We start from the raw sequence: 27,929 nt of genomic DNA, 5'->3' as shown, positions 1-27,929 counted from the left end.
AATCAGAAAAAATTGACCAGGAGCAATGAAACTCCCATGACGATGTGCAAGAGAAAAAGAGAGATGGATAGATGGTGGGATGGATGGATAGGCAGATAGATAGAAAAGCACCACTTCTGGGAGTCGGGCGGTGGCGCAGTGGGTTAAGCGCACTTGGCGCAAAGCGCAGGGACCGGCGTAAGGATCTCGGTTCGAGCCCCCGGCTCCCCACCTGCAGGGGAGTCGCTTCACGGGCGGTGAAGCAGGTCTGCAGGTGTCTATCTTTCTCTCCCCTCTCTCTCTGTCTTCCCCTCCTCTCTCCATTTCTCTCTGTCCTATCCAACAACAAAGCAACGTCAACAATGGCAATAATAACCGCAACGAGGCTGCAACAACTAGGGCAACAAAAAGGGGGGGGGGGAATGGCCTCCAGGAGCGGTGGATTCATAGTGCAGGCACCGAGCCCAGCAATAACCCTGGAGGAAAAAATAATAATAATAAATAAATAAAAAAAAAAAAAGAAAAGCACCACTTCTACTCTAACTTATGTAGAGACGTGGATAGAATGTGGGACCTTATACATGTGAATCTAGTGCTCTATCATTAAATTATCCTTTTAGCTTGTGGTAGGTAATTTTAAAATTCTTTTGGATTATTTCCTATTTTGTTTTATAACCATGTTGTGAGCACATGTGTGCCAGATATCCGTGGGAATAATGATTTCTTGGCGTTAATTTTCATGATTAATTGAAATGGCATGGGTATTTTCTACAGTTTCATTTCCATTGTTATTTTACTATGGGGAAAGTTAGCTCTCTGAGGTCAGAAACTGTGGGATTTGCATTGCTATAATCTTTAGCTAATATGTGTAGTAGAGATTAGCATCTACCAGCACAGGAAGGACATTTCTTCCTTCATATATATTTTATTCTTCTGTTTCTTAACTTGCTTTCTTTGTATCTCAATATCTCAAATAAACTAATAATAACTAATAAACTATAATTAGGTGACTGAGAGCAGGAGAGAAGTCAAGGAGGTGACAGTGAGCAATGAATGTGTAAAGAGATAAGTCAGCCTGGTAGATTGTCTTTGTTAAGGAGTTTTCGAAATGGGGACAAATGATGATGGACTATCAAAAGGGATGACCAGAAGAGTATTGAACAAAAACATTTGATTTAATGAGAGATATTAAGTCAATTTATGGATAAGAAATTACAAAACTTCTCAAGGTAATTATATAAACTACCCTCTGGAGTGTGAGAGGACACTTGGGGGGGGGTTCTTACTGAAACCCAGGGCAATGGGAATTAACGAAAGGGAAGTGGTTATTTTGAGATCATTTCCTCCTTTAACAATTTCAGCGTCTATTATTCAGTATTCATGTACCTACTTAGTGCCAGAAACTGTGTCAAGCACCGAACATTCACCAGTGGAAAAAAAAAAAAAGATGTTGCCTGACTGTCAGGACCACTGGTTCTTAGGATTCTCCAGCTCTACCTCATCTGGGAGCTATAGCTTTGGACCACGAATTTAAGTCTCTCTCTGTGCTTGACACATGGTAAGGAGAGAAGCTGGAGGCATAAACCTTGTAGTTCAACCTGACTCACTCACCTGCAAGTATGATTGCTAAATACACGGAGCCGGGAGGGTGCCATCGATCTAGACTGAGAAGCCAGTATCATCTATATGTATAGCAGGGGACATGGCTTTTGGTATCATGCCAAGCCTCAGGACTGCCGCTACCCTTTGCTTGCACGCTCTAGTCTGCCCAGGTGGTGGCAGAGCACCGAAGGGATCCAGAGCAGCCCGGCGGCCGCCTCCAGGCCAGCCTCTGTCTCCGCGTAACTCGCCGCCGCCGGGTGGGGCTGCGCGCTCGGTGCCGCCCCCGCGCCCCCGACTCCGGGAAGCCTGGAGAACTCTTGGCTGGCGAACCCCGGCGGCGGGCGGAGCCCACACATCGCGGCGGCCAATCGCGCCTCGCCGGGGGAGGAGCCCTACAGGGGGAAAAAGAAAGTGCGGCGGCTGAAAGTAAGAAGCTCATAGGGGGAAGGCTGGAGGGATCCGGGCTCCCAGCCGCTCGTGCTAGGGCCTGACAGCTCGTGCTGGGCGACCCTTGTCCCTGGTCCTCGCCTCGGTCGTTGAGTCTGCTCTGCTCCCCTAGGAAGGTGAGTCTCACGCTGGCCTTTGGACTTGGGGGAATAGCAGGTCCCGTACAGAGTATGGAGTTCAATCCTGGGATGGCCCAGAAGGGCAAAACTGAGGTAGAAAGCGAGGCAGTGTCTGCATTCAATCACACAGACAGTTATTAATCATGGCCAGGTCTCGAACCCAGACGCCCATCCCGGAGCCGCATGATCGCCTTGTGTTTGTGGGAAGACTGCCTGGTGCTGCTTCTTGCTCCCAGTCCTTTAAGGGATCTACGCGGGCATTCCCTCGCCTTGGTTACCCCGGAGCATTGCTGCAAGCGGTGAGGGTAGGAGAGGGCAGCGTGCGCCTGCAAGCCCACTTCTTGTCGCGTTGCTCCCAGCCTGCAACTGTGACAGCCTGGTTAGAGGCTGCTTGCAGATTCTCTCTATACCCACCCACCCAACCCCCCCCCCCCCCGACCTGCTTTCTCAAAGCCTATGTCTTGGACAAGGGAGTGTGTCTGATTCTAGGTGGAGTGGGTGGAGAGGTGAGCAAAGCCTGGTGACCTGGTATAGTACTCACAGTTCCCTCTCCAGCCAGGGAGGGAGGAAGAGGAGTTTAGTGAGGGGTAGATGATGGCCCTCATTTAGGAATAATTGACTTCATAGGGTCAGAACCCCCGTTTGCTTTTAAGACTGGGAAAGAACGAGGAAGCAAGATAGTGCATAGACCTAAAAGCAAACTTCTGCGTTTCCTTTAAGAAACATTCCCCAGGCTGCCTTCCCGCCACCCCTCCCACCACCCACCCCCGGGCCGCCTCTCAAACCGTCTTTGCTCTACTGATCCCTCCAGATCCCTGGACTAGTTGCAGGCTGAGAAGGAGGATTTACCTGCGTTTGTCTCCAGTTCTGACATGTTAGCTCCTTGAATTTGGGCCAGTTATCTTAGTTTTCCTGATATTCATTCCCCACTCCCCAATCTCAGCATGGATATTATAATTACAAGGAGCCTTTAGCTAGTTGGAATAAGAAATGGACTAATTCAAAGCACAGAGTGCTTGACATAGCTCCTAGTCAGGTTGAAATTGATAGCAACTATTACAGTATTGTTTTTTTATAAAGCTTGGAGGGAGCGGGTTTTCACAAAAGATTATTTCGACTGAGGAAATAGTTCAACTAGCAGATCATCAAACCTGAAAAAAAAAAAAACTATTACCTTACTTAGAGTGCCTTTTTAAAAATCTGGAAATATTTTCTCTGCAGTTTTAATTACTCTATTATAGTTTTTTAAAAAAATGATATCTATATGTGACTTTGATTATGGATGCTTGACTCGTATAATATTAATGGTTCTCAGTTGTGTAAATTCCCCAGTCATTTTTAGGCCAGACTTTAGGTCTGTGACCAAAAAAAAAAAATAAAGTGCTGAATTTACTTAGAAGTAGGAAGGCAAGTAAAGAAGTTGTAAGTTCCATGTATATTGATATATTGCAGACTGTTTTTCAGCCTTTTTTTCCTTTATCTTTGGTCACAAGATCAACTTTCTATTTTCCATCTAGTGTAGAACAACAACATTCTATTTTTATGGGTTATGTTGTGATGCTGCTACATGTAGACAAACTTTCCTTATTTAAACATACACATTCATACATGTCCATAGTGATCTTTCTGTGCAGTTGGGGTATTTTAAAATTAAATAATCTTCCCCCTCACCAGCTCCTAACATTTTCTTTCTTTTTTTCTGATTGGACTTCATACAATGATTTATTTACTATTATCTTCTGGCAATGCTGTAAGTCCCTGAATGAGCATCCAGCATGTATAGTAGACTGCCTCCTTCACAGTCCATTGCATTTGTGTGCAGTACTGATGACCACATGCGAAGGAGTGTGATGCATCTTGATGGAAGAACGTAGCTTGGTGGGGTCCCCACAGCCCTCTCCTGCATGGAGCATTTGCAGAGGATGGGCTCACTTGCTTCCTTCAGCTTGTTCCGTGTGCATGCATTGTGATGAGCTGGCCAGGATACATCTGAACGCATGCCTGAGAGGCTGGGGACTTGTGGAAAAAAGAAAAATGTTCAAAATAAGGTCACAACAAGGGGACAGAAAGGAGTCTGCAAGCTAATCCCTTTTGATTCTGATTTTTTATTTTGAGAAAGGATGCCCAGTTATATCTTTCTTCCTTATCTATCAAATTTTTAAATTTCCAAAGTACCCCTAAGACATCTATAGTGTAGAACCAGTAGAACCTCAATTTAAATTTATATTCCATCTGCGTGATCAAACAAAAAGATAAATTTTCTGAAGTGTGCTCCTTATATATTATAATATTCCTTGTTCCTTGCAGTAGTCCTGAGGGAAGAAGGACATGGCAGGAATATTAATAGTGAAAAAGAATGAGGTTTTATGGTCAAATTCAAATTCCAGCCTTAATTCCTATGTAACTGGATAATCCTGAGTGATTTATTTCACCATTTAGAATTTCTTTCTTCATCCAGTTCTAAAATGGAGAAAAAAAAAGTTCTCCCCAAGGATTCTTGTAAGGATCAAATTCAGTTGAGAATATAATGTAGGTTCCAATAATATTTCTTACTTGTTGGAGTCTATGTTGAGGGGGCAGTCTTATTCTCTGAGTAAGACTCAGAAAAATGAGAGATTGCAAGAATCATGTGGTTAGTAAGTTTCAATCCTGGGAAAACACGTTTTATGTTTCACTCAAGGACCTTTACCATCTACCACCATACTTCCCCTTCACCACACACACACACACACACACACACACACACACACACACACACACACACACACACACACACTTCAATTGTTAGGTTGATCTTACTTGGCTGGCGATAGCAGGGTATCCTTTCTGTTCAAAAGAGGATATTTTTGAGGGCTTGGTGGTGGCACACTTGATTGAGCACCCATTACATTGTGCAAAGACCCAGGTTTAGCCTCCATGCAGAGGGAAAACTTTGCTAATGGTGAAGTACTGTTGCAGACGTCTATTTCTTTCTATCCCTCTCTGCCATCTCAATTTCCTCTCCATTTCTGGCAGTCTCTATCCAATAAATAAAGATAATTAAACAAAACAAAAAAGAAGACAGTTTCTTGCAAGGGAATAATTCTTAATCTTGCCCTGTGGAGTAAGCAGAACCTGGCCTCAGGAGAGGAAGTTGCAAAACAATGATTGCTAAGGTAGCTTTCCTACCAGCCTGTGTTTGCTGTAAGCATGTTCATTCCTAGGAGGATGGGTACTATGAAGATACAAAGTTCACTTATGTCGCCTTTTCCTTCCTGTTCTGAGTGGTTTCTTCCCTCTCGCATCTTGGTACTAATTCACAGGGTGGTTAGAAGATTGAAGCATGAATAGCATGAGTGTAACTTTTTTCACCTCTGCCAATTTCAAGTGTAAAGGATGCATTGATTCTGTGGGTAAGGGAATATTAAGAGTTGCAGGGAGAGGCTGCATTACTAGAAAAGACTATTGCTCGTTGGTAGTGCTCAGTGCTGGCCTGGACACTTATGACTGCAGGCTTATGTAGAAAAAAAGAACAATTCTGTTTCCAGCCCAGGGAGTGGAGCCATTTATCAGTTAAGACTCCTCACAGACCATCAGCTTTCTCTGCTTTGCAGCTAGCAGACAGGCTTGCAAATGCGGTTCTGGGAGAAAGGTTTTACTCTCTTGCTTTTGACATTTGGGAACATATGTTTGCTTTTTGCCAAAAGGTAGGGAATTAGTGTCATTTTACCTGGCACAGTTAGAAAAGCAGAATGTGGCTGGAAGAAATCAGAGGAAGCAGAGAGGAAAGAAGGAAAAAAAAAAAGGTTATCTTGACTGTGCATGCAGTTTCATCTGTTGATCAACTTGCCAGGCTTTTGCTCTGGTGACACAGATGTAGGATCTGGTGAGTCACTGTTTCCTTGTGCCAGAAACATTAAAGAAGCCACCTTCTGTGATCTATGCACAGTGTGGAAATTGTTCTGTGTGGATAAGTAAAAACTCCAAGGAATAGAAAGGAAGGTTATAGAACACTTGGGACCTGATATTTTTTTTGGGATTCATTCAGGTTAACTTCTCATTGGCTCAGTTTTTTTTTTTTTCATCCTTTGTTGAAAGCAAGGCTACAAAGCTTATACTGACTGTTATTAGGGGACCACCTTATAGTCTGAATTTATTATTAGAAACACTAGCTGCTCCGGGATTGGAGAGTCTGACAGTGAAGGTACCTGAGGCAAGTTGTTGTACAGAGATGAATATCAGTTCTTTTTTTTTTTTTTAGCTAGAAAACAGGAATTGATTCATTTAGTAGTGTGTGAACTATGATAGTACCTTGTTCAAGGAGGCATTTCAGAAGTAGGGCACATTTTTTTTTGCACATTCTTCTGATTTCAATTCCATTTTGTCTAAGTTATGAAAATAAACATATAGTACTTATTCTTTCTTGAGGCCTATCAGGATTTATACTGTTTTACATATGTATTTCATTCAATTTGTGTAATAATTTTGTGTACTTTTTTTTTACTTCCAAGGCAAGAGAAATTAAATAGAGTTAAAGCATACCCTTTATCACTTAGTATAAGCAAGAAACAATGCTTGAATTTATTCTAGAGATAGGAAAGATCTTAATTAATTAGTCTCTGGACTATTTTCCACAGAAAATGGACCAATGCACTCTCCCATAAGCAGTACAGAAGTGTCTCCTTTTCCCCACATCTTCTCCAGCGTTTGTTGATACTGTCCTTTCTAATGTATGACAGTCTCACAGGTGTAAAGTAGTTTCTCTTGCTGTCTTTACATTTTAGGGTTCTGTGTTTGCTTCAGCAGCATATATAATAAAATTGGAATGACACAGAGAAGTATTGCATGGCCCCTACACAAGGATGGCATGCATATTTGAGAGGCACTCCATATTAAAACAAACAAACTTGGGTCCTGGTGCATAATGAAATCATAGTAATATGTCAGTGCCTGAACTGCAAAGCAATAACCCTATGAATAAAAAATAATTTATTAATGGTTTTATTTTCAATTAACTGTTTTTTTGTGATTCCATTGTACTGCACCTGTGTGTATTCTGCTTACGCTCATTGAATTTTTCATTCTTTAAAAAATTTTCAAGGGAGTTGGGCAGTAGTGCAGCAGTTTAAGCGCACATGGCACAAAGCTCAAGGATGGGCCGAAGGATCCCGGTTCGAGCCCCCAGTTCCCCAAATGGCAGGGGAGTCTCTTCACAGGCAGTGAAGCAGGTCTGTAGGTGTCTATCTTTTTTCCCCCTCTCTGTCTTCCCCTCCTCTATCCATTTCTCTCTGTCCTATCTAACAACTATGGCATCAGTTACAACAACAATAACTACAACAACAATGAAAAACAACAAGGGCAACAAAAGGGAAAATAAATATTTAAAAAAAAATTCAAATAGAACTGGATGACAGAATAATGGTTATATGAAAGGATTTTTACGCCCACAGCACCAAAAGTTGTTGGTTAATTCCCAGTACCACCACAAGTTAGAGGTGAACAGTGCTCTGGTAAACTCAATAAGTAAATAACAAATGAATGAACCAATAATAAAAAATTGAAAATCAGATAGAGGTGCTGGAGGAATATATCACTGGGTACGGTACTGGCTTGACATGAAGATGACCCAGGTTTAAGTTCTAGCACCCCATGGCAGTGCCATAACACAGGGGCATCTCTCGTGCTGTACTGTCTCTTCCATTTGCTTCTTCATTATGTTTCACTGAAAAGCAGCCTCACATAGTGAAATAACTCATGCACGAAGCTCTGGATTAAAAAAATAAATAAGTCTTGGATAGAGAGATTAAGAAGTCATCACAATGTCATCTACAGTCCATGGAGTTTTGCAAACTGCAGTGGCACTTTTGGGGCACTTGGTGATCAAATTGATATGATAACATGATGACATACCTGTTTTGTTAAATGAGCAATCTCCTGACTGCAGAAAGACTTTAAATTGTGTAGTTCTCTGGGCTAGGAAGGAGGACCTGGATAAGGATGGATGACCTACCCATACTCATTCTGCCTTTCTGGTCATCACTTTACCTAGGACTGAGAAGTCTCTGTCTTTGAAAGTAAAGTATAGGGAACAAGACTGGATAATCTGAAAGTTTCTCCTGTAATGATACATTTTGTTTTTTTTTTAGAATTCCTCTCTATTCTGAAATTCTACTATTGTATTTCTTTGCAAAAGTCAGAGCTAAAGGGGGAAGGGAGGAACAAAGTGAAAATGTTCTTATTGTTTTATGCCAGGACATCTATTTTCTGGTCAAACAGAGGAGGGCAAAAGAAATCAGCATTCATTGATACATGTACTTCTGTCATGTCACTTAAGCATAAAAAGGAACTCTCATATATATTCTTGTCTGCCTTTTACAGAGGATATAACTGAGCTTCAATGGCACTTAGAGACTTCTCTAAGGTCCAATTAATACACCAACTGTGTGGCTGAGTGCAAAATTTTTGGTTTACTATACCATATAATTAGACACTACAACACACAATTTAAGGAAGTGAAAATAGATACCAATACCTAGTATCTGGCTGACTGTCTCCTTTCCTTTAAGAGGAAATCGCCTTCCCAAATATGTTGCTCAAATTCTTTTTTGTTCTTCCCAGTCCTTTAGACTGCTCTATATACTTGTAACTTCTTCTAACTCTGCTGTGATTAAGAATAAACAAACAAACAAATCTGGGTCAGTAATATATCCTTCTGTATTCTTGTTCAGAATCCTGATTAATTCTTAAGCAGCTAATAGCATAGTTTACCTTCCTCTGTGCCCAGCATAGAGCCATGTACATAAAAGATACAGAGTTCAGTAAATGATTGATTCATATTATCTCTCGATTAGTTCCACCATTGACTTTCCAGTTCTCTCACACATTGTCATGGCGTTAATTATCTTAGAGGCTGTCTCTGTAGCTTAATAATGCAACTTTAATTTCTTTTAATTTTGTGGTCACATGAAACAAATGATAAGGAGTCACAGACTAACATTCTGTAATTAGAATGTTGGACAACCTGGGTCAATGATTAAAGAAAATTTTTTTACCCAAGGATAGATATTTCCTTTCTTTTTTTTTTTTTTTTTGCAGACACAGTGGAGAATAACACTGAAGTGCATGCTTCCAAATATTGATAGCAAGGCCATTGTCAAGTGTCTTAATAAATTACCTGGAAAAAATAAATCGGAAGTTTCCAGGGCAGTAGGTATGTAGCTCTAATGGGTTATTATCTGATCTTAAGACTTCTAAAAAGTACTGAAGAATTCACATCAGTCCAGCCATTATTTGATAAAATAGCCTATAGGTACAGGATGACTTTACGTCCTGTTTACATCCATGTTTACATCCAGGAGACTCTTGTTTGACACATAAGTCCTTATGATTGCACTGGCTTCCTCATTTCCCAATCAGAACTAAAGGCAACAGAAAAGAGGATTTTTTTTTAAAAAAAGAAAACTCTGATATCTGAAATGTTTTCTTTTTAAATATAGGGAACATAGGTCTTTAACCCAGTCGTAGATGTTATGGGAATCTAGGCTTGTGCCTGTGTGACTGTGACATCAGAGATTTGGGTCTCTCTGTGATTAAATTTGAAAAGACTTTTGCCCCCCCCCCCCCGCTTTGTTTTCATCATTTTTTAAAAGGTAGTGATAATAAAATACTGTTTATTCGGTTTTGTTAAGTGTCAGTTATATGCAATGACATTCTTTAAGATATGTGCATGAGGATTTTAACCTTCACTATGGTTAACAACAGAAATGACAGTGGCTTTAAAATGGTTATAGAGACAGAGGGAATTTGAGAAGGGAGAGAGAGAGAGAGTAAGACACCTGCAGCACAGTTTTACAACTTGTGAAACTTTCCCCCTGCAGGTGGGGACTGAAGTTCTGAACCCAGATCCCCGTAGTATCATATGTGCTCTACTCACCCCAGCAATCACAATGATTCAGTTGCATGCCTAAACTGATAACAGATTGGATAAAAGCCTAATTAGGTTTAAACAGTAGTAGCTTTTGTTTACATAGAACTTTAGTTTCCAACATATTATTGTTTTATACACACAGTTTCTATATTTATCTTGGCAGTAACCTTGCGGTAAGGCAAATCTTGAGAGCTTGTTTTGGAGGTTCTAGCAGGGGAGCGCAGCTACTCATAAACCCTCCACCAAAGACCGGTCCTCTTCGACCAAGCTCGCAGCTTCGGGAGGGACGCACATAGAGTGGTGAGGGAGGAAGGGGACACCTGCCTAGCCAGCCAGATCAGCCGAATCAACTCTGGCGATCAATGGGGTGACAGATGTCACAGCCAGATCGCCCTCACATCCGCGGTAAGGCAAATCTTGTGGTGAGACCATTAACACTTTATATCCTGAATCTAAGAGACTATATATTTGCTGAGACTAGCCAGAAGGTAGTCGAACTAGGAGGTTAAACCTGTGGTATTGCCATATTCCTCTGACCTGTGAATTCTTTTACCCTCCCTGGACCCAGGTTTGGGGTAGGAAAAATAGTTTGAGGACTGAGTTAGCATACAGGCATTTATTGTTTAGGACATTCATGCAGAGAATTTTTATTTTTATTTTTTATTATTTATTTTTTCCCTTTTGTTGCCCTTGTTTTATTGTATTTATTATTGTTGTTGTTGTTAGATAGGACAGAAAGAAATAGAGAGAGGAGGGCAAGACAGAGAGGGGAAGACAAAGACACCTGCAGATCTACTTCACCTCCTGTGAAGTGACTTCCCTGCAGGTGGGGAGCGGGGCCTCCAATGGGATCCTTCCGCTTGTCCTTGAGCTTTGTGCCAGGAGCCTTTAACCCGCTGCGCTACCACCGACTTCCCTATAGAATTTTTATATAAAGCTGGCTGTCCATCACCATTAATCACCATAACTTTCTACAAAGAAATAAAATATTTGGATTTTAGCTTTCCGACTTTGTTTCCTAATTTCTCCTTTTGAACTCATTTAGTGTCCATGGAAGAAATTTGGCTCTTAATTGAATAAATATCAGTCTTAACTTTTAGAAAGGATAAACTCAAATGCTAATATACATTACATATACATAATACACATAAAATACACAACATAGTATTTTATCTGGTAGATTAGATATCTGTTGTTCAGTTACACAATAAAACATTGCACGGGTTGGGGGATTAAATGGGTAGTGATTTTTTTTTGCCTCCAGGGTTATTGCTGGGGCTGGGTGCCTGCACTATGAACCCACTGCTACTGGAGGCCATTTTCCCCATTTTGTTGCCCCTTGTTGCTGCCCGCCTTGTTGTTAGATAGGACAAAGAGAAATTGAGAGAGGAGGAAAAGACCAAGAGGGGGAGAGAAAAATAAACACCCACAGACCTGCTTCACCACTTGTGAAGCTACCCACCCCCTGCAGGGGGGGAGCCAGGGGATCAAACCAGGATCCTTACGCCAGTCCTTGCACTTCATGCCTTGTGCACTTAAGCTGCTGCGCTATTGCCAGGCCCCTGGGTAATGAAATTCTAGTTTTAGAGTCAGAGTTGAGTTTGAATTGTCAATCTGTGTTGACTTAGTTTTTTTAATCTGTTAACTAGTGGTAAGATGTTTTGTTTCCTAGAGATAGATATCTGTATCTCTAGCTACATACATACATATTATATATCTTCATCTATATATAGGGGAGAGAGAGAGAATAGTATAAGATAAAATATATTGGGGAGTCGGGCTTTAGCGCAGCGGGTTAAGCGCAGGTGGCGCAAAGCACAAGGACCGGCAGAAGGATCCCGGTTCGAACCCTGGCTCCCCACCTGCAGGGGAATCGCAAGCAGTGAAGCAGGTCTGCAGGTGTCTATCTTTCTCTCCTCCTCTCTGTCTTCCCCTCCTCTCTCCATTTCTCTCTGTCCTACAACGACGACAACAACAATAATAAGTACAACAATAAAACAACAAGGAGAACAAAAGGGAATAAATAAATAAAATAAAATATTTTTAAAAAAATATTAAGTCTCTTGTACTTAATACCTGGCACCTAAAAGACCTTCAATAAATATCTACTCCTTCATCTTTATTCAGCAATGCTGTTTGACCCAATTGATGAAATTCATTGAATAGCGATCTCAGAGGGACTACAGAAATGTTTCCCAGTTTGGGAAGAGATAGGGCGTGAATATGATATTTACTTTATAATAGCTGAAAAGCTTTCATGTGGAGGAGGAATTAGAGCAGTGATAAATTGTGGTGCATGAACCATCTATTTCAGAATCTGGAAAGCTTGTTATAGAAGCAGGTATGCAGGGCCGCAGTGCTGAAGTCTGAGGATTTGCTGGATTAGATTTTTCTGTCAGAGAGTCTATTGTAAGAGTCTAGAGTCTTTCTTTACATATGTTTAAATTCTGGCTCTATCTGTATAATCCTGAGCATGGTATTTAACCTATCTGTGGAAATGAGAGAGACAGGGTATATAACTCATTGGGCTGCTGTGAGAACAAAATAATTTAACACATGAAGTACCCACAGCAGAAACTGACACCATTAGCCACATATTATTACAGCCAATAGATAAGCCAGCCTGTAAGATACCTTGCAAAGCCACCTGTGATTTGCACTGTTTCCTGTCTTACCCACTCTTCCAGATAACAACATGATTAACTCTTTGATCTGTTTGAAGCCTTTGTTCCATACCATCTCAGTAAAGGCTGTAGATTAAAATGTCTCTCATTCTGCTTCTCATCTCCCCACACCATCTCTGATTCATTTACTTTTTTTTTTTTCCACAGCAGTTGTCACCTTTTCACTTTCCACATACTTTTAAACTAGTTTATTTGGTCTATTGATTTTTTTATTTTTATTTTTTTTTAGTTCACTCTCACCATGGTGTAAAACCCACAGGGACAAGGATCTTCGTTTTGCTCATGCCATGTCCTAAGTGCCTAGAATTTGGCCTCATAAATAGTAGCTGAGTAATCTTGAACAGGTGATGAATAAATAAATATGTAGATGGATGTTAGTGTGAAACATGTATAGGCTCTGTGCATGCATTCATATTTAGAATGCTGAATATTGTGTATTAGAAATTCATATGTATGTACATTTGTGTGTGTATGGTGTGTATTACTATTGTGTATCTGTGTACATGTAAAGTTTTATATTTTGGAAGTAGATTATCTCTATATTTACATCTCACCTATATTTATCTCCCCAAATTGCCTTGGAAGACAGAGGTGTTGTTAGATGTAAGGATAGTTTAATGGAGAGACAGCAAATATGTGACTAAATGTATAAATAAATATACAAAAAATATGGGAGTCAGGAGTGGTGCACTCAGTTGAGTGCACAAAGACTAGGGTTTAAGACTCTGATCCCCACATTCAGGCGAAGAGTTTCATAAGCAGTGAAGTAGTGCTGTAGGTGACTCTCCATTTTTCCCTTCCATTTACATTCTCTCTGTCTCTATTCAATAAATAGACAACTTATTAAAAACAAACAAAAAATACAAATGATTTCAGAGTTTTTGTTTTTGTTGTTAATTTTTCATTTCAGAGTCCCAAGATATTTGGGACTGAAATGAAAAGAGTGACAAGGAAAGAGGAGGAGGAGGTTGCATTTGTACTTACAATAAGGCCTGCGAAAAAAGTCAGAATAGGTCTGAGGTCATTGTTGACATGACAAGGACTAGAGGACAGGAAGTGAAGGGCTGGAAGTATGGTTCCGAAAAAGTAGGAGCAGGCTGGGTAGACAGCATAATTGTTATGGAAAAATATTTTCATGCCTGAGGCTCCAGGGTGCCAGGTTCAATCCCTTGTACCACCAGAAGCCAGAGCTGAACAGTGCTCTTGGTAAATAATAACAATAACAATAATAATAATAGTAAAGAAGTAAGGCCTAATTCAGACTGGGTCAGACTGGACTCACAGGACCTAGGAAGGAGCTGGAATTTTATACAAAGAGTAGTGGGAAGTCATTGAAAGGTCTTGAAATAGAATGGTGAGTAGGTTTGACATTTGGAGTCTTAAACAGAATGAAGGAATATGAAAGAATTTATTTATAAAATGAGGAAACAAACTGCTTTGTTATAAAGTCTCTTATGAGCAGAAGAGAAAGGCAAGTCAGCTACAGTGAAATTAGCGAAACGAGATTTCTTTACTTTTTCTCAGTAATACCAGTCTTCCTTCCAAATGCAGTAAGTAATGGGCTGAGATATATGGACCATTGTTCAATTTAATGCAGCTGGAAACTACAGTTCTTATATAGGAGCCTTATATAATCATTCTTCCCAAATACTGGACCTGGAGCTATTTCCATATAAGATTTTAAACTCCAGTTTCTGAAATAATGTCATCCTGAGGAGTATGTGAAAAGCAAATTTAATTTTATGTAAGATCATTTTCTTCTTCCTGGCTCTTGTCAGGGCTAAATAGCACCTCACACTTCTGGAGACAAAGATTCCTGAAATATGAACTAAAACACATTTTAGTCATCTGTGTATCCTAATAGCATGAACTAATATTAGTTCTCTAATATGTGTGGGGTGTCTTTCAATTACTTTACAAATACTGACTTATAGAACACTCAGAATGATTATGTGAAACATAATTTGACAGCAGAGAAAACCGAGAGTCAGGATCATGGAGCTAGTCAGTGATAGAGCCAGTATTTGAACTTAGACAACCTTAATCATGTTACCATTCTTCCCTTTGATGTGAGATGTGAACCTGCCTGTTTCATTCATCTTTTTTTTTTTGGGGGGGGTTCTCTTCATAGTGCTTTATATGAAGGAATAGTTGAAAAAAATGCATCAAATCAGTGCATGAATGTCTGACCTACTTTTCAGTTGTACCATTTCATTAGTATATTATGCTAAAACCCCAAATTTTAGAAGGTGACAATATTTATATTCTTGAGTTAAAAATGTGGGTTTTGGATTGGTCAGGGAAATGTTTGCTACTTGTTACCTCTGGGCTATGATAAAAATTGCTCACCGATTGATCTCTAAACCTGCTTGCTCATCTGTGTTGTTGGCACAAGGGTAGCAGTGTTGTTTGGTTTAAGTATGCAAATAAAAGTATTTAACACAGTGCCTGCAGCATAATTTGGGTGCAGTCCATATGAGCTGTTTTTATTCTTTCTGCACTGTACTAACCTCCCTAAACATACTTAACGCTTACATACTCCAGCAGTTTTTCAGTTGTGAAAAACTTCCTCTTAAATAAAAAAAAAAAGCTGAAGATTCAATTATGTAATCAGTTATGTTAATTTTGTTCCAGGACTCATGATGGCATCTTGCCTTTTTTTACAGGAGCTCTTGTAGGTAGAAGGACCTGGCCTAGGGGATGACATGGCAAGGGAGAGAGCAAACTATGCTGTGTGGCTAGCTACCTTGCCTCTTCTCCAAACATCTGATACACTTGTGTATCCTTCTCCTTAGCCTGAGTCAGGTTTGCTGGGAAGTTATTTTATGTTCTGAGTGACAATCCCAGAATATTCTGGGGGCAAAGATTAAAAAAAAAAAAGCAGCTCTCATTTTGCCTCAGATAACATTTAATGGAACTAATTTGCAGAGCTTGCTGGAAGGTTAGTGCCTCTTGCTAATTATGATCACTTGTATTGATTCAATACTTCTTGTGTGCCAGGAGTTGTGCTGAGTGCTTAATTCAGTTCTTACTTCAATCCTCTGTGAATTTCAAATTTTAGTTGTAAATCAGGGAAAAATGAAGAATGCCACAGTTGCCTCCAGGTTTGTATTGGGTGACTGTGACAATACTGTCAACTGTATCTTCCCTGTGTATGGTCACATTTTTCTTCCAAGGCAAGTGGTGCTGGGTTGTAGGCCCTTGATAGTCCCTAGGAACATTCTCTGTAGTGAAGAGATATTTGGCAGAGAAATGAGGAAAAGGTTGTATGGGCAAGGTTAGAAGCTGCATTCTAGTTGACAGTTTATTTTGCTCTGGAAGAAACTATTTAGAATGAATACAGTTCTATTTCGTTGACAGAATTTGCTTGTTTCTTAGTAAGAGGCCAAGATGGAACTGATATGGAGCTGATTTGTAATGAGATTTTTTCCCCCAGTCTATGAAACATTTATAAAAGATATTTCTTTTATCGTCCTACAGTTCATATATGGATAATCTTCTAGACTGTTTACTACAAAGACAATTCCAGGTTGCTTCCATATTCCCACATTTCCAGTTTGTTGATTTCTTTTGAAGAAAGGTATACACAACTTTCTCTCTCTCCCTCTCCCTCTCTGTTTCCCTCCACCCCCCCCCAGCAGTGCCCAAGTTATACATGGCACCCACTGCACAAGACTGTATGATAGATTTATAATTCCCTTTGTTTTTTTTCTGAGAATGGAGCTTTTGTTTGTGTTTTGTATGTTGAAATTTCAGTGTGTGACTTTTGAAAAAGACTTGTTTAAAAAAAACAATTTCGGAAGATTCCTCGAAAATTTGTAACAGTACTTACTTTTGGTGATTCAAGACACTTTATCGGAAAGGACTGTAATTTGTTTAGAATTTATTGAGGTGAGATCATTTACTGATAGACTAAATGGCAACAGATTGCTATCCTTTTTAAAGGTAATTCGATTTTCATAAATTTTCTGTACCTTTTCTCTCACACTGTCTGCTATTCCTGTTTGCTTTTAGCACATTTTGCTCTGGTAGTTTTCTCTTCCTTTTCCATACAATTAGTTATTCCTACTTTATTATAGACCAGGGAAACAGCTAATGAGTTTTTCTAGAGCTGTGCGTATGGTAAGAATAAATAGTGATGGATTTGACATTAAAGAGGCTCTTCTCTAAGTGAAGGGAATGAAAAGGTACAGTGGCTATAGAAATCACTGCCATAAAGAGGAGACTTTACTTTTACACAGGAGCACTGGTTTCAGTTACCTGTGCTGTCAGAAAAGGAAACAGTGCTGTGGATGATCCACTTACCGTTTAGGACTGTAAGTATTTTCTGAGAACCTTCTGTAAGCCAGACACTGGTGAGATGTGGAGATAAAAATACTACCATCAAACACTGTTCCTAAATATAAAGAATTTACAGATGATTATGAAAGATGAAACAATACACAGAGGCTTTTAATACAACTGTGTAATATTTATAGAGCATAACTTTTTTTTAAGTTTTGTATTTATTTATTTTGGATTCAAAGAGAAAATTACGGGGGAGGAAGAGAGAGAGAGGGAGATACCTGAAGCACTGCTTCACTGATAGTGAAATTAACCCCTGGAAGGTGGGTCCTAGGGGCTTGAACCTGTGTCCTTGTGCATGATAATGTATGAGCTCATGCAGGTGTATCCACTGCCTGGTCCCTTTATAAATCGTAAAAGAGATGTGATAGAACAGTTTGTTGTCCTTTCAAAAGAGAATGCATCTGTTGCACCAGAAGGCGACTGTGATTAAGTGATGTATGAGTTAGGACCTAACAAAGAAAACAGAAATCAGATGGGTGAATGCTGCTGTGGAGAATGAGCTTTGTCACAGGCAGGGATTAAACCAGTGTTTACAGACAGGATATTAAAGATTCACAGTGGGACTCTGGGAGTCCAGAAATTGGATTCTTACAAGGAGCCTCTGAAAGAGTCTCTGGGAGTGCCTTTGTCTGTGGCAAACAGGCAGTTTAGAAGACTATCCAGATGTGAATTTGAAGAAGACATCTGGAACCCAGGTGGATAAAGTTTATCCATACACTGTCCCTCACTGTATCTATCATGATAATGTGGGTGATTTGTATGAAAGGTCAGCACATTGAGTTATGGAGGCCACACCTACCTGACCACTGACTTGGAGAAATGGAGAAGCCCTGTGGTTACTGCTGGTGCTCCTACTTACATTTGCTACCAGATCAATATGATATTTAGATACATGAAATACAGTAGGTACTCGCTCACCTACTAGACTTTGCCAAAGCTATGACTGTTATTTTGCTTCTACCATTCAAATCTCACTCTCATTTTCAAGCGGCAAGCTCTAATTAGGAATTGTTCAGAGAAAAAGATTGTGGGAAAATTCAGATTAACTAAAGTGACACAGTTAAATGCTGTGCATTATACCCAAAGTTTAAGAGCACATGAAAAACACAAAGTGAAGAATGAGTTTGTATATTTTGCATAGGAGAACTTCATTGGACGGGGGGATGGTATATGAGAAGACTGGACTCCAATAAATGTGAGTAGTTAGCTTATTCTTGTAAGGAATTTGCATTCAATCCTATAAGGTAAGGAGAAGCATTGAATATCCTCTAGTGAGAGGAGAGAGTAGGGGGAGGGTATTTTCAGAATTATGTTTTTTTTTTTTTAGATAGATCTGTGATTGGGCATCCAAGCATTGGAGTTTAGAAAATAAATAAAGAAAATAAAAAATTAATAAAGGGAATAGGTGGAACACTCAGTGAATGATGATTCTATTATAAAAATTTGGTCAGATTTTTATGTGTTTTTTTTTTAGTCCTGGAACACTTCTCTATTCCCACAAAGAAAGGTAGCTTAGAGTCATGTAAGAAATGGCTTGGCACCATTCTGAGATTTGAAAAAGTTACAGTATATTGCAAGCCAAGGTGATTTGACCTTTGTTTAATATTATTAAGTCTAAAGTTATCTAGGCACACCTAGATAACTATTCCTTAAAATATTCTCATAATTCTTTATTATGTGAAAGCAACAGATAAGGTATATGCAGCTGAAACATTGATTTAAGTAAAACTGAGTTAAGCAACCAAGCCAGTATCATTCTGGCTATGAATTTCTGTAAAAAAATATTACTTATTTTGCTTGACAAACCTAAACTTTTTTGGTTCTACCAAGTGATAATATAAGTATTCCCTTATGTTTGTGTAAGTGCCTAGCACATATTAAACTACTTATATGTCAATTCACTTAACAACTACTCTTTAAAGTCACTGAGTTCAAGATTAGTCGTAATGAGAAAACTGAAGCTCAGGGTTTGTGATAATCATCAAATAACCACTTACCACTTGATATTTAAGGAGTGTTCACTGTAGTCAGATAAATCCAACAGATACCTTTCTTTTTAGCTTATACCTCCATTAAAATTTTTTTTTATTTAAGAAAGGATTAATTAACAAAACCATAAGGTAGGAGGGGTACAACTCCACACAATTCCCACCACCCAATCTCCATATCCCACCCCCTCCCCTGATACCTTTCCCATTCTCCATCCCTCTGGGAGCATGGACCCAGGGTCATTGTGGGTTGCAGAAGGAAGAAGGTCTGGCTTCTGTAATTGCTTCCCCGCTGAACATAGGCATTGACTGGTCGTTATACCTCCATTTTCAGCCTATACACCACTGACTGATAATCTACTTGGGACATATCTCTGGTTATGCTGTGCACCTGTTCTAAATCTGTTCCTGTTTTTGGACTTCATTATCATTAAGATCTGTTTTTCTACCCAGATGGTACAGTTCTAGCTGTGATTCTTTACTCTCACAGAGGATTTTTACTACTTTCTTCCACCAATGCACAGAACACCAAACTAGGGGATTAAAGAAAGCATAACTGATGGGGCTGGGAGATAGCTTGGCTGGTGGGAGTCAGGTCTTGCAGCCTGTGTTCAAATGCTAGCACGTGGGCATTCCACAGCACCAGGGAGTCCTCCAGTGCTGCAGGGTCTCTCCTTTTCTCTGAAATTTAAAAAATTAAAAGTAATAAAACAGGGAGTCGGGCGGTAGCGCAGCGGGTTCAACGCACGTGGCGCAAAGCACAAGGACCGGTGTTAGGATCCGGGTTCAATCTGCCTGGCTCCCCACCTGCAGAGAAACGCTTCACAAGCGGTGAAGCAGGTCTGCAGGTGTCTGTCTTTCTCTCCCCCATCTGTCTTTCCCTTCTCACTCCATTTCTCTCTGTCCTATTCAACAACAACATCAATAACAACAACAATAATAACTACAACAATAAAACAACAAGGGCAACAAAAGGGAGTAAATAAATAAATATTTTTTTTAAAACGAATAAAACAAATAAAAAACATGCCCAAAGTAGTCTGGGAGATGACGTAGTGCCTAGAGCATGAGCTCGCAGGTTTGATGACATGTACATGATGCTCAAGTTCTCTCTCTCATAAACAAATACACAGATAAATAAATAGGAAAAAGTAAAACATACCAAAGCCGATATCCCTAGGACACCCTTAAATTCTCAAATGAGGTCATTCCTTAAGTTTTCTCTGACAGTTAATCTTTGTGCATATCCTTGAATCTTTAGAAGATACATGCCCTGACTTCCTACCTGTCAAACCACAGTACAACTCATTCACACTCTTGGCTTATCTCAAACACACGCTTAAATCCAGTGCTGTATTGCCCAGCATTTCAATAGCCAGTTCTGAGTACAAAGCCTACCACTGCCATTCAGTGAACTCCTGTGGTATTTTGTCCTCCTGGAAACATCCCTCAGACATATCAAATCAAGGTGACCACCTCAGATTTGGCTGTGTGGAGCACCTGGGATGGTTGCAGTTATGATGTAGAGACCTGGCTCTGGGGAGCAGGAGGAGGCCTAAAGAAATTAAGCTTTTCCAGCTGTCCTTAAACAGAGTGTGCTTCATAGTTCTCTGAGAAAACTGTATTGCTGGAGTTAAAAAGGCTAAACCCTAGGCTTTGAAATAGGCCGGAGGGATGTGTCTTATTTAGAGTTAGTCAAACCTGTCTGTAACTTGTCTTAGTACACTATGCTTTCAACTGTAGCATGCTGCTGCTTCAGCTTTGATTCTCTCCCATGTGAGAACTGGCCTCCTTTCTCCTTATCAGGCATGCAGGTTTTTTTTTTTTATTATTTAACTTTCTTTCACCTCCCCCCCTTCCTCCTTCTCCTTTTTTTTTTTCTTTTTAACTTATATTTGCTACAGTATGTAAGGAAAAAGTTTGTGAGAATAGAAGGCTAAACTTTTTTAGTAGTAAGAGAAAAAAATAATAACTAGCAAATTTGAATGCTTAGCTATGTACCAGGTGTTTTATGAACTTAACTCTTGTAATTCTTATTCCTAGTTCCTATGAGGTTCCTGTTAAGTACTGACGTGCATCTAACAAGAAACTGCGACTCATAGTGGTTAAGAAGTTTGCAAGGCATGGGAGATTTGTACCCAAGTCTGTGTCACTCTGTACCCATGATGAAATATAGTCTGTTGCTTCACTGTGCTGGTCTGTCCTTTCCTCCATGGATGCTGTCCAGTTTGCTTCTAAGATGTATGAGCATCTTATGGAAATGTCTAGTGGGGCTGGGTGGTAACACACATGCTACAATACTCAAGGACCCCAGTTCAAGCCCCCAGTCCCCACCTGCAGGGGGAAAGCTTCACAAGTGGTGAGCAGGTCTGCAGGTTTCTCTCTGACTGTTTCTCCATCCCCACTCGATATCTGGCTGTTTCTATCAAATAAATAAAGATAATTAAAAAAATATTTAGTTGTAAAGTGACACGTCTGGTGGAGCTAGTGTTTCCACACACAAGTAGCTGGGTATAGGACCCTGGTCCCCACCTGTAGTGGGGAAGCTTCATAATTGGTGAAGCAAGTCTGCAGGTATTTTTCTCTCTTCCCCTTTATTTATCCTTCTCTTTCAATATTCCTCTGTCCTATCAAATAAATAAATAATAGATAAATATTCAAAAAGTGTTTAGTTGCTACATTGCATTATCTAACCATTTTCTTGAGGTAGTTTTTTTTTCCCTTGGATTGAGCTTGAGCATTGCCCATTGGAATTTCTGACTTTTTACTGCATATTTTCTTTTCTTTTCTCTTCTTTCTTCCTTCCTTTCTTTTTATCTTTTATTTTCAATTTACCTGTAAACCCAAGCATGCCTTAATCAATTGATGCCACTTCTTCCACTGTTTTAATGACATTTTAAAAATATTCTTGGCATGCCTTTCACACTCCATAGTTTGGAGAGATGAGTAGAGGAATATGGGCTAGTCTTCCCTTTTATTGAAAGTGAGATCTCTGGAGTGGTAGAAATTCTGCTTTCTCATGCTGGAATAACTGAGATAAATATCAGCAGGTGTCTAGGGGAGAGGGGGACATTTTCCTGACATGGCCCAGAGCCTTCAACCAGGACAAGTAAGCAGAACATTACAGGAATTGGAGCCCAACTATGCATAAAAAGACACCCATAACTTTTCAAGGCATATGATCACTAAGCTGGTAATGAGTTCACCGTCACCAGAGAGATTTAAAGATATCAGTATCCAGCTTGGCAAGGATGTCACAGAGCCATTTGAATATTGGGAGAAGTTTGAGTCAGAGTAATATTAGAGGGTCTTTCCGGCTTTGAGATTCTGTCTCAGATATACTTAGAAACTTTATATTGGGAATAAAGGTTTGCCCTTGTTAATGATTAACATCAACTAGTGATGTCGCCTCCTGTCTCTCTCCCTGTGCTTCCCCTGTCAGAACAACTACTCGATTTAAGAAGAGAACTTAGAATGAGGAAGGATGTGGTTCCTCCCCATTTGGCAGCACTTTGTGTCAGAATGGAAGACTTGTGTCTGGGCCTGGCACGGATCCTCTGGGCCCTCTTACTGGCCTGGTTGTGTCTGTGACCAGAACACGTGGGTCGTGAACATCCATGTAGGAAAACCTCCCACGGGCTGCCAGATCTGGATTTCTTTTTCTTTTTAATTACTAATGAATGAAGTCTTGCCTGGAGCAGACCTATTGGACAAATGAAGACACACCCTGAAACAAGTTCGAGTCAGAGCAGACAAACACCCCATGAAGAATATTCCCTTTGTACTTGGCAGCATATAAGAAAGTATCTTTGAGAGCCATTTCTTCTTGCCTTTTTAAAAAGGGAAGCCACTTAAAGGAGAGGATATCAATAGTGCAAAGCTCTTTCCTTTTCTCCTCTTGTTTTCTATTTATTTATTTATTTTAAATATTTATTTATTCCGTTTTGTTGCCCTTCTTGTTTTATAGTTGTAGTTACTATTGTTGTCGTCGTCGTTGTTGGATAGGACAGAGAGAAATGGAGAGATGAGGGGAAGACAGAAAGGGGGATAGAAAGATACCTGCAGACCTGCTTCACCGCCTGTGAAGCGACGCCCCTGCAGGTCGGGAGCTGGGGGCTCGAACCGGGATGCTTATGCTGGTCCTTGTGCTTTGCGTCATGTGCGCTTAACCCGCTGCACTACCACCCGACTCCCTTACTTATCTCTTTATTTATAATGGTTTGCTGCTAGTGCACAAGCTGCACTGCTCAACACTGATAATCATTTTCAAGTCAGAATGGAAACAATTCCTTCAGTCTTGAAAGAAGGACTATTATGGACATAGAAAGTGCCAAATAGGTGATTTAGCAGCTTTGGTTTAAGAGAATAAAAAGAAATGAGAAAACTGACAGAGGGTTTTACCTACCAGTGTGATGCTGAGGATGCATGACACTTTCTGTTAAGTACAGGGATCTTTATCTTCAGGACTTGGCCAGGCTCTAGCCAAGTTCTTTCAGTTCCTCCCCTCCTCCAGCCAACCAAATATATTCCAGCTAAGTGTGCTATCATGTTTGGATAGATACAATTCTGAAGTCTTATTCCTTCCAGGGAAGTTTTAGAAATTCCCAGATTTTCAGAGTTAGTTCAACCCTATGTTCCCAGGAAACAAACACAAAAGAAATTTCACAGCTGCACAGACTCCTTAGAAATCTGGTCCAGTACTGCCTGAAGGTAGTGTGACCAAGCTTCCCTGTATATGTCATAAATCTTCACCAAGTCATGGCAAGAATACAGCAGTTTCAACCTCCTTGGCAGCCTCACTATTGCTCCTGGGCCCAAGTAGCTGTCTTGCTTTGACAGGACCGTTGCCTATTTAGCCATGACTCTTTCCCAGGGGTTATAAATGGTGTGTTATTTTTAGGGGACAGTTATATTTCCTAGTAATTTTTTCAGAGCTAGCAGGCAGCATGGCATTCAGAAAGAGAGAGAGAGAGAGAGAGAGCGAGAGAGAGATAGAGAGGGAGAGATACATTTTTTCAGGTGAGCTATTGACCTCATGAAAGTCACCTTTCCTGCCTGGGCTCCTATTTCCTGAATAGCATCCTGTATAAAATCACTAGTTTTTGAGGTCCTTTCATATTTTCTAAAGGTCATTTTGATAAAAACATGATAACAAGGAGATTTGCTTAAATCATATAGATGTCTTCTTTCCTGGTGATAAATGTGTTGGGCAGTGTTCCTTTTTGTGTAGCTTGGCTAGCCAGCAATGCCTTTCTTTCTTTTTAGGTTTTAGAAAGTTTGTATTCTAAGGACAACTGCTACCCTCTCTTTTCCCTCCTCCTCCCGCTTATTACTATTATTACTAATTATAATTGTGGGAGCTTCCCTGTTTTAGGCTACCTTTTTTTTTTCTTCCCCCAGAGAGAGTGAGTGGAGAGCAGAAAGATACTATAATACTGAAGTTTATCCCAGTGTGATGTGTGATTTGGGTTGGTCTTGAACTTGGAATGGGAGACATTCTCGAGACCCAGTGAACATTATTATATACCACAAATTATGTCTTCTAACTCATTTTTAAGTCTTCCTCAGACCAACTCGCTTTCACATTTATGATCATCCTATTTCTAAAGACTCAGCTTTTTGTCTCTGGAAGACTCTGTGATAGGTATATTTTATGTCATGGAGAATGATGAAAATTTAAAGTTTCAGTTCCTAGTGATTCATTTAGTAAGTGTGGGTTTCCCACAAATGCAGTAACTAAAATTCACTGACTCTGGATTATAGCTGTCTGAGTACTTCCAACAACTAATTGTCTTTGGATCGATCATGACATCTCAGTGTTTGTGTTTTCTGTTAACTGTGGTTGACCCAGAGTCTTGTATGGTCTTCTGTGGTTTTGGATCAAGTTGCTACACTTTCAGTAGTATATTTTCTTAAATAGATTCCATACTAAACAGCTATCTTATACAAGTAACCAGAGAAACCTTATGTTTGATGACTATTTTACAGCTATTACTTTGACACTTTCTTTTTCACTTTGCACACTGAGGGACCCAGTACTTGTTAAAATATAGAAGACTCGGGTCAGGCAGCGGCACAGTCAGTAAAATGCACATGTAACTGTGCACAAGGACCTTGGCTCAAACCCTTGGTCCCCACTCATGAGGTGGAAACTTCACAAATGGTGGAGCAGGCTGCAGGTCTCTCTCTCTCCTTCTCTGTTTTTTCCTCCCCTCTCAATTTCTATCTCTATTATAATTAAAAATAAATAAAATTTAAAAAACTATGTGAGGCTGTGTCATCAAAGGGCCTAGCTCCCTATATCTCTGCTTTGCTTGTTTGGTTTTTAGTGTTTTTTTTTTTTTAATAATTCAACTTTCTTGCTAACATCAGTATGTTTACATATAAAAGTTGTTTGCCTTTGTTCCATTTTTTTTTTCCTCCAGGGTTATATCACTGGGGCTTGGTGCCTGCACCAGGAATCCACTGCTCCTGGAGACTACCCTTCTCCCTTTTTGTTGCCCTTGTTTTATTTTATTGTTGTTGTGGTTATTATTGTTGTTGTTGTTTACTGATGTTGTTGTTGGATAGAACAGAAAGAAATGGAGAGAGGAGGGGAAGACAGAGAGGGGGAGAGAAAGATAGACACCTGCAGACCTGCTTCACCACTTGTGAAGCAACTCCTCTGCATGCGGGTAGCCGGGGGTTTGAGCCGGGATCCCTATGCTGTCCTTGTGTTTTGCGCCACGTGCGCTTAACCTGCTCCTGAACCCCCAATTTTTTTCTTCTTCTTTTGCTTTGGCATATGAACTAAGATAATCCAAGTTGTTAGGAAGAGGATCTAAGGGACTGTCAAGCTGATAACAATTTTAAGTTGGTCCAGGATTCATTCTGGTTGATGTTTGAACACTAGTTTGTCTAGTGGTTAGCAAATGAACATATGTTTGATAATTGTCACTGTCTAGTCATTAAGGTGCCAGCTGTTGAGTTAGACTATGTCCTGGAATTCTGTGAGTTTCACTTTTCTTTTAGGGAGCTGTTAGGCCCCTTAGTCACTAGAAGCAACTCAGATTTTCCCTGTGGTTTTCAGGGTAGGTATTGGGCACTATATGTATTTTTAAAAAATATTTACTTATTATTCCCTTTTGTTGCTCTTATTGTTTTATTGTTGTAGTTATTCTTGTTGTCCTTGTTGGATAGGACAGAGAGAAATGGAGAGAGGAGGGGAAGACAGAGAGGAGGAAAGAAAGGTAGACATCTGCAGACCTGCTTCACCACTTGTGAAGGGACTCCGTTGCAGGTGGGGACCCGGGGGCTCGAACTGGGATTCTTAAACTGGTCTGTTTGCTTTGCGCCACATGCGCTTAATCCACTGTGCTACTGCCCAACTCCCCACCATATGTACTTTTTAAAACATCAATTCAAACGGAACATTCTCTGACATGAAATGTACAAAATTTTGTATATAGTCATAATGGCATTTGTTAGTTGTTAAACATGCTATACTATGGATAATGAAAGGAATTCTGTTTAGCCATTAAGAAGAATAATGTATGCACTAATATGGAAAAAATAAGAATGACTTAAGTGAGGAAGCAGTGCTGCAGGCCTCTTTCTCTATTTGTCTATCTTCCCATTTCTCTCAATTTCTGACTGTCTGTATCCAGTAGGTAAATAAAGATAGTAAAAAAAGCAAAAAAAGCAGCTTGTAGACTATAAATTACTCAATTTTAATAAAAATAAATGCATACATATAACCATGGAAAAATCTGAATCTAGTAATTATGTTGCAAATAGGATTAATGCAAGTTGAAGCAGGAAAAACTGCATATTATATTCACTTCAAGGGATTTTTATAGGATTATGTAATTATTTCCCCCACAGTTTACTAAGGAAATTTGAAACCATATAATAAAGTTGGAAATGTATCATAATAAACATGATGTCTACTAATACTATATAATATTTGCTTTATTATGTGTTTGTCCGTTTGTGTATCTATGCATAATTCTTGCTTCTCAATAATTTCAAACTTATTTCTGGAAATGACCCAGAACCTCTTGGTAAATTGAGACTCTGTCCTATTCCAAGGAGCCATACTATTCTGTTTTGAGATTATGACTCATTTGTACAGAATTAGGAACAAGTAGTATATTGACAGAGGATTTTTCTGATGCTTTTACTTAAGGGAACTTTTTTTCTGCTATAATTCACCAAGGAGAGTGTCTGCATTGTGATATACACAATCCTGGTTCAAGCCTCAGCACCACATGGAAAGAGCTGTGGCTGTGAAGGAATCTTTGATGTTATGGGCCTTTTTCTTTCTCTGTCCTTCTGTTGAATGAAAAAGTGGTCTAGGATGGTGAAATTGTGTGTGTGTGTGTGTGTGTCTGTGTGTGTGTGTGTGTGTGTAAGGTCTCAGTTATTCATAAAGCAAAAAGAAAAGAAAGATTTTCTTCTTTCTCTTATTAATAATGCTAGCAGAGGAAGCAGTAATTTTGTCCATTTTGATCTGACAACTTATTTTACATTACCTTGGTGTCCTGTGAGTTCCCTTACTCTTCAGCTACCATGCTATCTTTTACCATGCCGACAGTGTATGACCTATATGTTCTTACAGTATTACCATGGCATGCTTCTGGGAAATTCCAGCCTTTTAGTGTAAATATAAATTATTGGCTACTCGTTATTCTCATACTCAAAACTTTGGCATTTCTAAGCCATTTTGTTGAAGAAATAGTTTTTAAAAAATATATTCTTTTTTTTAATTTAATTTTTATTTATTTATTTATTCCCTTTTGTTGCCCTTGTTGTTTTATTGTTGTAGTTATTATTGTTGTTGTCATAGTTGTTGGATAGGACAGAGAGAAATGGAGAG

At 39.7% G+C, this 27,929-nt stretch overlaps 1 protein-coding gene and 1 non-coding gene across 4 annotated transcripts in view; both read left to right on the top strand.

Annotated features, from left to right (window-relative positions):
• Positions 1-1,986: 1,986 nt before the first annotated feature.
• The window catches only part of IL1RAP (interleukin 1 receptor accessory protein), a 167,797-nt gene continuing 141,854 nt past the window's right edge, over positions 1,987-27,929 (top strand). Inside the window, exons 1-2 of one of the 3 annotated variants that reach the window (XM_060198507.1) lie at positions 1,987-2,144; positions 2,299-2,446. In XM_060198507.1, coding sequence (XP_060054490.1) covers positions 2,331-2,446 — 116 coding nt within the window. In that variant the 5' untranslated portion in view covers positions 1,987-2,144; positions 2,299-2,330. The remainder of the gene's footprint in view (positions 2,145-2,298; positions 2,447-27,929) is intronic. The other 2 variants (XM_060198509.1, XM_016189357.2) reach the window with 2 other exon arrangements.
• LOC132540558 (U6 spliceosomal RNA) lies at positions 6,921-7,023 on the top strand. Its single transcript, XR_009551757.1, has one exon. It is a non-coding gene; the product is annotated as a U6 spliceosomal RNA (small nuclear RNA).

This window comes from Erinaceus europaeus, chromosome 9 (genome assembly GCF_950295315.1).
Source record: "Erinaceus europaeus chromosome 9, mEriEur2.1, whole genome shotgun sequence".
NCBI classification, from domain to species: Eukaryota; Metazoa; Chordata; class Mammalia; order Eulipotyphla; family Erinaceidae; genus Erinaceus; species Erinaceus europaeus.
This window is presented reverse-complemented; position numbering and strand designations above follow the sequence as displayed.